This window comes from Meleagris gallopavo, chromosome 25 (genome assembly GCF_000146605.3).
Source record: "Meleagris gallopavo isolate NT-WF06-2002-E0010 breed Aviagen turkey brand Nicholas breeding stock chromosome 25, Turkey_5.1, whole genome shotgun sequence".
Classification (NCBI taxonomy): Eukaryota; Metazoa; Chordata; class Aves; order Galliformes; family Phasianidae; genus Meleagris; species Meleagris gallopavo.
This window is the reverse complement of record NC_015035.2, coordinates 1,023,350-1,037,640: the sequence shown is the minus strand read 5'-3', so window position 1 is coordinate 1,037,640 and position 14,291 is coordinate 1,023,350. Positions and strand designations below refer to the sequence as shown.

Below are 14,291 nucleotides of genomic sequence, written 5' to 3'. Positions count from 1 at the left end.
TCCTGAGGCGCGCTGTCAGACCGGCAGGCAGATGAAGTACATCCTGGTGACGGGCGGGGTGATCTCGGGCATCGGCAAAGGGATCATCGCCAGCAGCATCGGCACCATCCTGAAATCCAGCGGGCTGCGCGTCACCTCCATCAAGATCGACCCTTACATCAACATCGACGCTGGAACCTTCTCCCCATACGAGCACGGTGAGCGCCGGGCCGGGGGCAGTCACAGAATCACGGAGTCACAGTCAGCGCGGCTCTGCCCTGCGCCTCCTCCGTGCCGGGCGGAGCTCTTCCTGCTGCCACAGAATCGCGATGGCTGCACAGAGCCGTCCGGCCGACCCCCCCTCCGTGCCCAATGACCGCATCCGTGCGGTTCTGCAGCGCACACGGGATGCTGAGCCCTGTGCCGTTGCATCATTGCTGTTTCGGAGAAGAAATTGCTCCTAATGCCCAGGCTGGCCCTCCCCTGGTGCACTTCGAGGCTGTCGCCCCTCACCCTGTTGCTGTTACCCAGCAGCACAGCCCGATCTTTTCGGCGTCTGAGGGGCTGTAAGAAAAGGGAGAGACTCTTCAGCAGGGTCTGTGGTGATGGGACAGGGGGAAATGGTTTCAAACTGAAAGAGGGGAGATTTGGATTGGATGTTAGGAAGGACTTTTTGCAGTAAGGGCGGTAAGGCTGTGGCACAGGTTGCGGCACCCATCCTGCAGACAAAAGAGGTGAGACTGGAGGGGCTGTGAGCACTGATGGAGCTGTGGGTGTCTGTGCTCAGTGCTGGGAGTTGGACCAGATGGCCTTTATGGTCCCTTCCAACTCAAACCATTCTATGATCCACAGCCTCCTTTGAGGGAGCACTGAGGTCCCTGCTGAGCCTCCTCCAGACCGAACCACCCAGCTGCCCCCCACAACACTTTGCTGCAGACCCCTGCCCACCTGTCACACGCAGCCTCCAACCAACGGCTGCATTGCTCTGAGCTGTGTGTGATTCTCTATGTGCCGCAGGAGAGGTGTTTGTGCTGGATGATGGTGGAGAGGTGGACCTGGATCTCGGTAACTATGAGCGCTTCCTCGACATCCGCCTCACCAAAGACAACAATCTGACGACTGGGAAGATCTACCAGTATGTCATCAACAAGGAGAGGAAGGGAGACTACCTCGGCAAAACCGTCCAAGGTGATGTGAAGCTTTGTTTCTAATTCTGAGGAATGTATTCTGTATTTCTGTCCTGCTTTTTTTTTCTTCTTTGGATTCCATCTCAGTTTGAGGCCTTTCTGTGGTCTGTCCTGTCCTTGTGATAGGTATGATTTGTTCTTAAAAGGGGGAATTGTCTTAAACTGAGACAGGGGAGGTTTAGGTTGGACATGAGGAGGAAGTTTTTCACCCAGAGGTTGGTGATGCACTGGAACAGGTTGCCCAAGGAGGTTGTGGATGCCCCATCCCTGCAGGTATTCAAGGCCAGGCTGGATGTGGCTCTGGGCTGCTGGTTGGTGACCTGCACACAGCAGGGGTTGGAACTGGATAAGCATTGGGATCTTTTTCAACCCAGGCCATTCAATGATTCTATGATAAGTAGAAGGCACAGCAGTGTGAGTGTAGTGGCAGATGCTGTAGGTTAGCTGTAGTTCTGCAGACTGTTGCTTGGGAATTCATCTCTAAATTGGAGAGATACGAAGGGTGGACTGTTTGGTGGGTAAGGATTTGGTTGGATGGTTGTGGCCAAAGCGTTGTGGTCAACAGCTCTGTGTGTGGGTGGGGGTGATGAGGAGTGTTGTCCCCAGGGCTCCATCTCAGCACTGGTGCTCTGCAGCATCTTTACCAATCTCATTAATGATGGATCGAGTGCACTCTCAGCACTTTGCTGATGGCACTGAGCTGAGTGGTGCAGTTGATACAAAAGAAGGAAGGGATGCCAGCAAGAGGGACTGTGGTAAACTCCAAAGGGGGGTCCCTGTGAACCTGACGAGGTTTAACAAGGCCAAGTGCAAGGTGCTACACCTGTGTCGGGGTAATCCCAGATATGTATACAGGCTGGGAGAATTCCTTGAGAGCAGCCCTGCTGAGAAGGACTTAAAGGTCCTGGTAGATGAAAAATATAATACAAGCCAGCAGTGTGTGCTTAGGGCAATGGTATCCTGGGCTCCATCAGCATGGATGGCAGTGGGCAGGGGGCATTATTCCCTCTGCTATGCCCTCATGAGGCCCCATCTGCAGTACTGTGTCCAGGTCTGGAGCCCCCAGCACAGGAAAGATGTGGAGCTGTTGGAGAGGGTCCAGAGGAGCCACAAAGATGCTCAGAGGGCTGGAGCACCTCCCCTGCAAAGACAGGTTGAGGGAGCTGGGCTTGTTCAGCCTGGAGAAGAGAAGGCTGTGGGGTGACCTCAGTGCAGCCTTCCAGTGTTTAAAAGGGGATTATAAACAGGAAGGTAATTAACTATTTACGCTATAGATAGTGACAGGACAAAGGGGAATGGTTTTAGAGGAGGGAAGGTTTAGATTGGATGTTGGGGGAAGTTTTCCACTGACTGGCAGTGAGGTGCTGGCACTGCTGCCCAGAGCTGTGGATGCTCCATCCCTGGAGGTGTTCAAGGCAGGGTAGGATGGGGCCCTGGGCACCTGATCTAGCACTTGACCTAGAGGCTGGCAGCCCTGCATGCAGCAGGGGGGTGAAACCTGATGATTCTTGGGGTCCCTTCCAACCCCAGCCCTTCTGTGATCCTATGGACGTGCTGCCTGACCTGTATCCTCGACTTGGATCTGACTTTCTGACACAGCCAATCCTAAATGGGAACTTCAGAGCGATGTGGATAATTCGCTAGCTGGTTAAGACAGTTATTGCTGCTTAACTCATTTAAGTCAGACTGTGGTGTCATCAGAAGACCGAAAGGATCTCTGAGGATCAGATCAGTCTCTGTCCTTTTCAAGAATCCTCCACAGCTGTTTTGGATAAAGATTTCTGTAGGCAATTTAAAACAAGCTGACTCTCTGAGCTCAGTGTGTGGAACTGTTTGTACTGGAAGCTTCCAGCTTAAAAGAAACATTTCCATTTAAACAGATGTGAGCAGTGGGGCTGCATTTCCTGCCAAGGCACCTCTTGAAAATGGCAGCCAAAAATAACCATTTCAAACATTCATCCTTGAAAAATGCACATCGGTGCTTTGGGAAGTGATCTAAGAAGCACTGGTAGTTTATTTTTGATAGTTTCATCTTCAGTGAGAGAAGTTGTGGTCTAACTCTTCTCCTGGCTTCTTTCTCAGTGGTCCCCCACATCACAGATGCCATACAGGAGTGGGTGATGAGGCAGGCACGCATCCCTGTGGATGAAGATGGTGTGGAACCCCAAGTTTGTGTGATTGAGGTGCGTAGCTCTGGATGGATTAAACCAAACTGTATGCATGTTTTGTTTAGCAAAACTCACCTTTCAGGAATGGTTGACTGCTTGTTGTTGGGAATTTTCCTTGTTAGCCTTAAGCTTTTCAGTGCTTTGTGTCTGAATCCACATACAGAAAGACTTGGGTCTTGGAACAGGTTGCCCAAGGAGGCTGTGGATGCCCCATCCCTGCAGGCATTCAGGGCCAGGCTGGATGTGGCTCTGGGCAGCCTGGGCTGCTGGTTGGTGACCTGCACACAGCAGGGGTTGGAACTGGATGAGCACTGTGGTCCTTTTCAACCCAGGCCATTCTGTGGTTCTGTGACAGTTGCATTTTTGAGGCCCTCTGCCTCAGATGGATCTACGGAATGAATTTTAATTAGAAGTTGATACTTGGAAGGCTGAGTTAATCGTACTGTGCCCTCTTTGCACTGGTGGGTGGAGGAAGGGCAGGGCAGTCACCTCGAGGCACTTGTCTGTGCTCCTCAGCTGATGCTCCCTTAGGGAATCGCGGTGGTGCTGGGAGGTGTGTTGGTGTGACTGTATGTGTGTGTTAGCACACCTCAGTGGGCCTTTGTAGCATAGGATGTGATGATGCTAACTTGAATTCTAAACACCTTTGTCTTTCCCAGCTCGGTGGCACGGTGGGTGATATTGAGAGCATGCCCTTCATCGAGGCCTTCCGCCAGTTCCAGTTCAAAGCCAGGAGAGAGAATTTCTGTAACATTCATGTCAGCCTCGTTCCACAGGTATGGAGCTCAGCTGTGGGCTGGGTGGGTGCTTCTCCTGAGCCACCTGCATAACTGCATTCTGAAACACCTTCTCTGCATGCACTGTTGTATTTGGGTTTCTGTACATAGAAACTTGTAGAAGAAATCACACACAAAGAGAGTGGTGATGCACTGGAACAGGCTGCCCAGGGAGGCTGTGGATGCCCCATCCCTGCAGGCATTCAAGGCCAGGCTGGATGTGGCTCTGGGCAGCCTGGGCTGCTGGTTGGTGACCTGCACACAGCAGGGGGTTGGAATTGGATGAGCACTGTGCTCCTTTTCAACCCAGGCCATTCTGTGATTCTGTGAAATGCAGAGAATATTTGGTTATGTGTTTTATAAACAGGAAGTGAACAGAAAGTTTTCAGAGTTTGTAAATGTGTTATAAATAGTTGGAAGCCTGAGTTTACTGCCTCTCCCATCTTTAACTGCTGCTTTTCCTTATGGAAACACGGGAAGCTTTTGTAGGTAAGCATGCTTTGTAGGGCTTGGTTCAGAAATGCAACCAAATAGGTGTTGTGAAGCAGTGCTATGAGAAGAGAAATGTAATTACAAATCACAAAGAAAAACAAAGTTTTCTTATGTTCCCAGTTGGTGGTGCAAGCTCCAGTCAATACCAAAAGCACAATGGAGCTTCTCCATGGTGTGCAATGCCTGGTACAACCTCATCTGTGTTATCTGACCTGGCTTTGAAGGCAGTTTACAATCTTACCCACCCAAAAATGCTCTATTCTGAATCACTGCTGAAAAAACAATTCTTCCATGGTTTTTGACAGTACCAGAGAGCATTTTCTGTAGCACTAGAACTCTATAGAAGAGAGTTCCTCATCATGGAACTGGATTTGGAGTAATTTGATTGAGTTTCTGAAGTGCAGATTGCTCCCTTTTCTGCTGTTGTTTCTTTCCTTTCCTTTGCATCCAGGCTGGGTGATTTAGGGGGAGAAAACAAGGAATGGAAAATGTGAAGTATTCAGAGGGAACACTGGGGGAAAAACATATTGGGCTTTCCATCCTGCAGTAGGATAAATTCCTGCTCAGTGTGCAGACTTCAGCTCTGTTTTTTTCTGGTTGCTCTCAGCCTTTGGGATTAAAATACAGAGGAGTAATTGAAACTGATGTGAATTGTCTAAAAGCCAGATCAAAGTTTTAGAAGATGAATAAGGGTGGAGGGTCCCCAGTAGGGTTGGAGAGTCCCCAGTTCTGCAGTGTGGTGCTCTGTAGCATCAGAAGTTAATGCAGCCAATTCTGCTCTTTGACCAGCCGAGCTCCACAGGAGAGCAGAAGACAAAACCCACCCAAAACAGCGTCCGGGAGCTCAGAGGTCTCGGTCTCTCCCCAGATCTGGTAAGCTTTGTTGTGTGGCTTTGGGTTTGGGAATGAAGCACTGACAGTGTGATCTGGCACTCTGTAGCAGCTGGGGTTGGAACTCTGTGATCCATCAGGTCCCTTCCAACCCAGAGCCATTCTGTGACTGCGTGTCCCTGTGCTGCAGCAGCAGCCTGGCCTCGTTAATGCTGAGGCTGGGAGCTTTTTGCATTGGTCCCACAGAATGGAGCTGTTTTCTCTCCCAAGTCAGAGGCTGTGGAACCATGGCTTTGTTCAGCTTTGTTATGTGGGTGCCTGAGTGCTGCTGTTTTGCTTCACAAGGGTGACATTGCTGTTCTGTCAGATCGTTTGCAGGTGCTCCACTCCCCTGGATACCTCCGTGAAAGAAAAGATTTCCATGTTCTGTCATGTTGAACCAGAACAGGTGAGGATTGCTGTCTGCAGATACATGCAATAAATGTTCTGGCTGTTTGTTGGGTGCTGTATCTGAGCGCAGAGCTGATGTGTTCCAGCTTTGCCTTTCTGGGAGCTGCATAATTCATTTGCTTCTTTGTCTTACCTACATTCTTTACATCAGTAAACATTACAACAATGGTCCCTTTTATGCCGGCATTTTTTAATAAGTAAATACACTTAGGCTTGGAGTTCATGGCATCCAAGGTATTTTCTGAATAGCTTTTGACCTCAGTTATTCCTTCTACAAAGACAGAAGAAAGAGTATTTTTCAGTGTTGTGAGACCAGAGGGCAGTTGCCCAAAATTAAAAGGACATGAATGCATTTCTGCTTGCTGCTCCTCTCGTGATGTTATTCTTCCACCCAAGCCTGTGTGAAGAGAATTGAACAGGAGTTTAAGTGGGGCTCTCAGCTCTGGCTGGCTAACCTGCTGCTGGCCAGGAGCTGTGAGTAAGCTGGATCTCACCACATGCTTCCCAGGAAGTTTGATACAACTTCACCTGGTTGTTACCCCTCTGCAGTTGCACTTAAAGTGAATACAAAGGAGAAGAGTTACAATTCAGGGAGTTTTATCAGTGAGGTGCTGAGCTCTGCTTTCATGCGAGTCAGGAGCAGTGATACTTTAAAAATAGCTGTGCCTATATCTCTATATAACTGCCTAAAAATAACCTGCCAGTCACTCAGCTGAGCTCTAACCCTGCTGGTATTTGATGCACAGGTCATCTGCGTTCATGATGTCTCTTCCATCTACCGGGTTCCTCTGCTGCTGGAGGAGCAGGGGGTTGTGGACTACTTCAGGCGCAGGCTGGACCTCCCCATTGGCAGGCAGCCCCGCAGGATGCTCATGAAGTGGAAGGAGATGGCTGACAGGTGGGCTGCGGGGTTGGGAGCCTAGTGGAATTCCTCTCCTTGTAGCTCATCGGGTTATGAGTGTTACCCTGCTTCCATTCAGTGTTCTGCAGTGCCATCTCCTGCCTTATTTTCCTCCTGGGGGGGAGGATGGAGGTGGAAAAGCTGTTATTGCATAGTGCTGAAATCCGTGACTGGGTGTGCATGGCATTCGTTGGCTGCAGGGATTAAAAGCAGTGCCTTCTGGGTGTGCATTCAAGAGAGTGAGGCAGAGAGGAGATGCTGAGACACTGCAGGGACCACAGTGCTCTGTCCTCGTGAAAACCAAGCTGAGGGTTTTCAGTCTGCACCTGAGTCCTTCCTGCCCCTGACACGTCTCTGCCCTGGGAAGGAGCAGAGCTGAGTGATGCTTCCCTCCCATTGTAACAGAGCACTGCTGCAAAGAGCATCTGATTTGGGCAGGGACAGCCCTCATTAAGCAGCGTGATGGAAGGTACCTAGCAACTCTGGCACAAATTTCCAACAGGATCCCTTAGCTGAGAGCAGGAAGCTCACCACGTCAGGTGCTGGGGGCACAAAGGAGGCAGCACAACATAAGATTTTTGTATTGTATTCCTGGCTGCTGCAGTGAGCTCTGTCAGCAGCGTGGGGATGCTGAACAGGAGAAACATGCAGAGTTGTGCTTTGATCTTCTTTCCTTGTAATTTACTGCTGACTTTTTGAATCCTCCCAGAAAGACAGTTTGAATCTATTCCTAACAGCTTTTCCTCTCACTTTGTTTTTTGTTTCTTACATTCTTTGACGTTTTTAGGTCCCAGTTGCCATGGGAGGCCTTCTCTTCCACAGGAGGTTTCTCTTCCCATTGACAGACTTGTAGAAGCTGAGCTGTTTCTGTCACTTGGAAAAGACTGTCAGTGATTTTTACCCCCACTTTCTCTTAGTAACCCCCATGTTTTGCTTTTCTTCAGGTATGACCGTCTCCTCGAGACGTGCTCCATTGCACTTGTTGGCAAGTACACCAAGTTTTCAGACTCCTACGCCTCCGTCATTAAAGCACTGGAACATTCTGCACTGGCTATCAACCATAAACTTGACATCAAGGTGTGTGTTTCCCCCTCCCAAATCCACCTGCAGTGCCACCCCTCTTCATGAGGTCTCTCATAAACCGTGTGGGAGGGTTGATTATGTCACTGAGCCTTGAAGTTGTATTGGATTACAGCATCCAGACATCTGCAGTCAGGCATAGAACAGTAAAATCTGTGGGTACTTCCCAGCAGCTGTGTTTGATGGTGGGGAAGGGGCTCTGGTGCCCACACACAGAGGCCTTGCATCACCTTATGGAATTACGTAGCTGTGTTCCAGGCTTCAGAAAGAGCAGGATGGTTGTTGCAACTGGAAAACCTGCAGTTTTCCCATCCCCAGCACTGATGACAGCATTATTTAACTATAATGACCTATGTTTCACAATGTCCTCTTGTTTCACTGGTACCAGTTGAAGGTTAGGTGAGGTGTGTTTGTGGAACGATGCTTTTGCATTGTGATTGTCTGCATCTCATGGTGCTCTGTGGAGATGTGACACTGAGCCACGTGGATTTGGGATTTTCTCTTGCAGCAGGGAGAGGAGGATACAAAGACATGGCTTCAGTTTGTGCACACTTAGTGTGACAGTGGGGGGAAGCAGTTCTGTTGGCTAGCAAAGGGGAAATGAATGCAAAAAACCCAAAAGCATTGAGCAGGACACACACTGAGAGCTATCCAGGGGAGGGGAGGAGGAGAATTGAAGAGTCCTGGTCTTGGTGCCCCTCTGGTGCTGTCTCATTGTCTTTTTCTGGATTTTTTTTCCCAGTACATCGACTCTGCTGACTTGGAGCCTGCCACCCTGCAGGAGGAACCTGTCCGATACCACGAGGCGTGGCAGAAGCTGTGTGGTGCTCAGTAAGATCCTTACTCTTCTTTGGGCCGTGGCTGATAAGCTTGCTGCTGTTGATGCTCTGGGAACAAAGAGCTGCACTGTAAGCCTGTGTCTTGGGCACTGTGCACAGCCATGCTGCCCCAAAGTCCTCTTGATGGAATTTAGGATAGAGGCAGAAGAGATGATAAGCGGAATGGGGAAGAGCTGTTAACAAAGCGGGGGATCCTGTGAAGGGCTGCAGGAGGGGAAATCGATATGCACAGGGAAACAGAGGGAGAAGGGAAGTGGTGGGCACTGCTCGAACCAAAGGGAGAGGGAGGGAAGGTGGAAGTGTGCCATGCAGTTCTGCAGGGAGATGTGAGGAGGGGAAGAGTTGTTTTGCAATGCGCAGAAATGCCAAGAGTTATCTCAGGAAATGAGGGGCAGGTCCAAAATGTTGTGGAGGAGAAGTGGTGTGTGGCTGTGGGAGCTGTGCTGGTGAGCACTGTGTGAATGGTGTCTTTCATCCTGGTGCAGTGGCGTGCTGGTTCCTGGTGGATTTGGTGTTCGGGGCACAGAGGGCAAAATCCAAGCTATTTCCTGGGCAAGAAAACAGAAGAAACCCTTCTTAGGTGAGAAATGGTTTTCATCCATATTTAGAAGTAAAGCAAAGAAGGAGACTGAAGAACAGTGTAATGGACTTCAGCACAAGCTTTGCTGACTTCCATTGCTATCCAGACTTCAGAATGTCAGAGATAAGTGCTGAGGGCAGCGATGCTCTGTGCTGAGCTGTGCCACCACCGGTAGCAGGCTGTTATGTAGTCAGGGCTGGCTGGGGTGGTGAGGCACTGGAACAGGTTGCCCAAGGAGGCTGTGGATGCCCCATCCCTGCAGGCATTCAAGGCCAGGCTGGATGTGGCTCTGGGCAGCCTGGGCTGCTGGTTGGAGACCTGCACACAGCAGGGGATTGGAACTGGATGATCATTGTGGTCCTTTTCAAGCCAGGCCATTCTGTGATTTCTGTGGGTTGTGATGGCAGATCCCTGTGCTGGGGTCTGAGTTGCAGACGAGGCTGTGGTGGTCTCTCTGTGTTTTCAGTGATTGGTGTCTGTAGCTTCACCATGTGGGCTCAAAGATACCTCATCTGTGTTCTGCCTCTTCTTCTGCAGGAGTCTGCTTGGGAATGCAGTTAGCAGTTGTGGAGTTTGCACGCAACGTTCTTGGTTGGTCAGGTAATTGCACAGAACCATCCCCAGGCGATGGACATCTCCCTTTGGCTGTTTGGGTAACGCCTGTAATGCTTTCCATTTTCCATTGGCACATAGATTGCATTTTATTTTTCCTAGGCTTGTAGAAAATTCCCCTCCCCCTCTGCCAGCTCAAAGGAAAAAAGAATAATCTCGTTCAGGCAGAATGCAGTGGGGGCACTCACTCAGCTTTCAGAGTGACGTGAGCAGAGCTGTGTGTGCAGGTCAGCTCGTGTGCCCTCACAGCCCATGGCCACAAAGAGCAGCAGTTCAGCTGGGCAGGCAGCAGCGCCTGCTTTGCTGCTTTGAAGTGCTTTCTGGGCTCAAATAGAGCAGGTCCCCGCTGTCAGACCTTCCTCCAGAGGGCCAAACTGAACTCAGTGCCTCAGGCTGATTGTGAACCTTCACGGGTAGTGAAGGTGAGAGGGAGGAACGTGTTTCTGAGCCCTCCTCCCTCCCCCATTCTGCTCCTCATGCAGAATATCCTAAGTTGTGTTTGTGAACTTCTGTGAGAGGGACTTAAAGGTGTTTCTAACCCCTGGATGTAACATTGCAGATGCGAACTCAACAGAATTTGACCTCAACACCACTCATCCAGTGGTGAGTATGCCATGACTTGCCTGCTGTATCTTCACTGTGCTCGAGTTGGTTTTCATCACTTATTAATCTGCATGGAAAGTGTTGTTTCCTGCTTGGCTGTATGGCAGCTGCTGCTTTTGAGGGCTCTGCAGTGCTTGGTAGACTGCGACAGGGATTTCTTTAAAACGTGATTTATCTCATTGCACTTCTTCGAGAAACCAAGGTGTTTTTTCAGAGGGGAAAGACAAAGCTGCCCCTCTTAAAGGGCACTTGGAAAGCTGTCTGATTTCCTGGCACCACGTGTGATGATATCTGCGTCCAGTGCCATCACTATCACTCACTGATGACCTCAGTAATTAATAGAAGCAGACAGGAATTGCCTGGAAAGTCTGTGAGTGGTCTCTGAGCTGTGTTCCCAGCCTGCAGGCTGCATGCAGTCCCACTACACCCACAGTGTTCCATACAGCCTTTCTGGAACATCACTCTCTCTGCTGCTCTGCCCAGTCAGGACAGTGTTCCTTGGGCTGCTGTGCTTGTTTTCTGCATGGATGTTGCTTGTCCCCTGTTAATGTTTCAGTGTCTATGTGAGGCTGTGCGTCCCTCAGCCTCGTCCTGCTCTGAATTTCCCAGGTGATCGACATGCCAGAACACAACCCTGGGCAGATGGGTGGAACCATGAGGCTTGGCAAGAGGAGAACGCTCTTCCAAACGAAGAACTCAGTCATGAGTAAGGCATTTCCTACCTGTGTGTTCTGAGTGCTTCCTGGTGCTCACAGGGATTTGTCAGAACATGGCACTGTATGAACTGGTTGATGTTTGCTCACAGATGTTCACCTTTCTTTTTGTGCAGGGAAGCTGTATGGCGATCACGATTTCTTGGAAGAGAGGCACAGACACAGATTTGAGGTACGATTGCTGTTGTGGGTGCTGGGCTCCCCTGTACAACCCAGGCACAAAAGAAGATGGGTTCTCTTGCTTTTCGACCTCTAGGTCAATCCAGAGCTGAAGAAATCTTTTGAAGAGCAAGGCTTGAAGTTTGTCGGCCAGGATGAGGAAGGAGAGCGGATGGAAATAGTTGAGCTAGAAGGTGAGTGTGTCAGAAGGTGAATTGTGTGTGTTAGCATCTGCAGGGAACCTGCTGAGGGACACAGCATGCTCCCACATGGGGCCACGCTCCCTCACAACCATTCCATGCATGGTGAATTGCACTAACACGAGTGCCAGGGCCTGCCCTTCTAGGAGCAAGAATCGGGGTAGGGAAGACCCTGTTATCAACAAGCTCAGCTTGTTCAGCTGCAGGCCTGCAGACTTGTCAGTGATGTGTCCTGTTTTTTTTTCCTTGTAGAGCATCCATTCTTTGTGGGTGTTCAGTACCACCCTGAGTTCCTCTCCAGACCCATCAAGCCATCCCCGCCGTACTTCGGGCTGCTGCTGGCATCTGCAGGAAGGCTCGCACATTACCTGCAGAAGGGCTGCAGGCTCTCGCCCAGGTGGGTTGGAGGAGAACAGCAGGCCTTTCATGGGGCAGCACAGCTTCCCGTGGGGTGAACTGGAGAGTCACAGAGCGGGGCTTTGTGGGGCTGCAGGGTGATGGGGTGTGCAGCGCTGCTTCTCGTGCTGTGGGAAACCCGTGTTGTGTGAGTTCCCCACTGTGATGTGCCAGCTTCAGCCTGGTGCCCTGCTGGGAGCTGTAAGGAAGCTGAGCCAGTCCTGCTCTTGTAGAAGATTTTCTCCTTTTAGATCTTTTCTCCATGTAAAGAGCAATGCAGAGCATTGCTTTTACAGTAGGAGTGCTCATGCTTGCTGAACAGCACAGCAAAAGGCCGTTAACAGTGCCAAAGGCAGGGAGTGCTGAAGCACCAAAGCAGTGCAAGGTGTAATGCTGAGCGCTGCTCTGTCCAGACTGAGCTGCAGCACAGCTGTATCACAGCAGTTCTGTGCTGCTGCCTGGGGAGCAGCCATCCCTTGTGCTCTGGTTGATTTCTGAGCACAGTCCCTGTCGTGATGCCCCATTTCAGTGCCCTGCAGCTGCAGGGATGTTTTAATTTCCTGCTTTGGCCACGGGGATGAGGCAGCTCCTTCCATCCAGAGAGACCAAGTTCTATCCTTCCTGCAGCAGCTGAAGGCAGCGTTGCATGTCTGGAGAGTCTCTGTGCTGGTGTGAGCAGATAACAAAACACGTGTGATCATTACAGCACAGCCTCTATTCCTCACTGCCGTGCTGGCACAGCTCTTAACAGCAAGGCTCCTCACTACACACCGGTGCAGGTGGCAGCAGGGGGTGCAACAGTCTGTGCACCAAAGGGTGCTTCAGAGGGATGTGGGTACAGGGTTGGGCAGAGAGAACTGGAAGGAATTCAGCAGGGGCAATGCAAAGTGCTGGGGCAGCATCTTGAAGACTCCCTGCGTGGTTTGGGAGTGCAGCATGCGTGTGTGTGCATCATGTGGAGGAGTTCACCCTGCAGGTCTGGTGCTGGGTATCCAGCAGCTGGGAGGCTTTGCTCCAGAAAAATTCATGGGGACTTTACAGGGACCTGACAGCATCCCAGCAGTGCTCAGGAACAGGTTTTTATAGAACTGTAAAAATGTGTGAGATGGGATGAGGCAGAATAGGAGAGATGTAAGTGAGGTCCAACTGCTGGCTGTGCTGTTCCCAGGGTGCTTCCCAGCAGAGCCACTGATTGATTCTGAAAGCTGTTTGATGGATTAAAGACAGCTGGCTGTCACCAGGAGGCTGAAAGGGAATGCATAGTGCAGGTGGCTAACCAGCCTATTTGCTATTAGCTTTGTGTTGATTAGTGTGGTCTTAAAAGATCTGGTAGAAAAATAATCTTAGGGTTTGTCAGTTGAAATCAACACACGTGGCTGAGCCCCATCTTCACAGGATGGCTCTGGGAAGCTCTGCATGCCTCACTTCTCATCCTCGGGCAGAAGGAGGCACTGCTCCCACTGCAGAGCCCTCTGTGAGCACTCATCCTACAGCACTGCCTCTGTCCTCTGCAGGGACACCTACAGCGACAGGAGCGGCAGCAGCTCTCCTGACTCGGAGATCACAGAGCTCAAGTTTCCATCCTTCAACCACGACTGATGCTCGGTAACTCCCAGTGCTCCCAACCCCTTCCCTTATGGAAAGGAAAGCTCAGCTGCTCTGCTCTGAGCGTGGATGTGTGGCTGCTGCCCTTCAGCATCACTGATTCCTTCTTTTCCTCTATTTTTCCTTCAGCTGTGTCGTGGCTGAAGAAGAGCCCCCGTTTGGTTTTCTGGGCCCTCTCACAGCAATACGTGACCGCTCTCCGCTTCTGCCTTCCCTAACTTATGATTTATACACTTTTGTTACTGCATCCTCTCCTTTTCCTCAGCTCTTCTTTTGTACTTCGGCGTTGATGCTGAATCATAATGGGAAAAAAGTTCAGCATAGCACAGAGAGCTCCATCCTTAAGGTACAAGAGTGAGATTTGGGTACGGGGGGAATCTTCTCTTCTTTCCTGGGGGGATGCCGTTAGCACAGAAAGCACACAAATTACAGCTGCCAGGAGAGTGCACTGCGACCGAAGGGTGCCCCCAGCTCTGCTCTGCACTCCTGGGGCAGCAGCTGTGCTCTCCTTTCTTTTCCTGCCTCTTGCTGCAATGTGAGCACTGCACCCTCTGCTCTGTGGCCACGGAAGAGAAAGGAAGTTCCCGACAGCAGTGTCTCCTCTCCCCCTGCTCCCCTCCTGCCTGCACACAAAGCAGCTCTGCATTATTCTTTTATTTATAAACAAATTGACGTAAAATAAGTGCAGAGGAAAACACGGGCTGAGCCCATGTGGGGGCC

At 50.6% G+C, this 14,291-nt stretch overlaps 1 protein-coding gene across 1 annotated transcript; it reads left to right on the top strand.

Annotated features, from left to right (window-relative positions):
* The first annotated feature begins 31 nt into the window (after positions 1-31).
* Positions 32-13,571, top strand: CTPS1 (CTP synthase 1). Its single transcript, XM_031556786.1, has 17 exons — positions 32-197; positions 997-1,167; positions 3,249-3,349; positions 3,994-4,110; positions 5,392-5,475; positions 5,801-5,881; positions 6,630-6,781; positions 7,729-7,861; positions 8,607-8,695; positions 9,189-9,283; positions 9,821-9,883; positions 10,455-10,498; positions 11,108-11,204; positions 11,328-11,383; positions 11,468-11,564; positions 11,823-11,967; positions 13,481-13,571. Exons 1-17 carry the CDS (start codon positions 32-34, stop codon positions 13,563-13,565), a joined length of 1,776 nt encoding a protein of 591 aa, XP_031412646.1. The 3' UTR covers positions 13,566-13,571.
* Positions 13,572-14,291: the final 720 nt, after the last annotated feature.

Excerpts from the sequence above, each read along its gene's own strand:
- CTPS1 (XM_031556786.1), top strand. The coding sequence starts at position 32 with ATGAAGTACATCCTGGTGACGGGCGGGGTGATCTCGGGCATCGGCAAA. Across the intron at positions 5,476-5,800 it reads TCGGTCTCTCCCCAGATCTG|ATCGTTTGCAGGTGCTCCAC; the intron begins GTAAGCTTTGTT and ends CTGTTCTGTCAG. Across the intron at positions 7,862-8,606 it reads ACCATAAACTTGACATCAAG|TACATCGACTCTGCTGACTT; the intron begins GTGTGTGTTTCC and ends TTTTTTTCCCAG.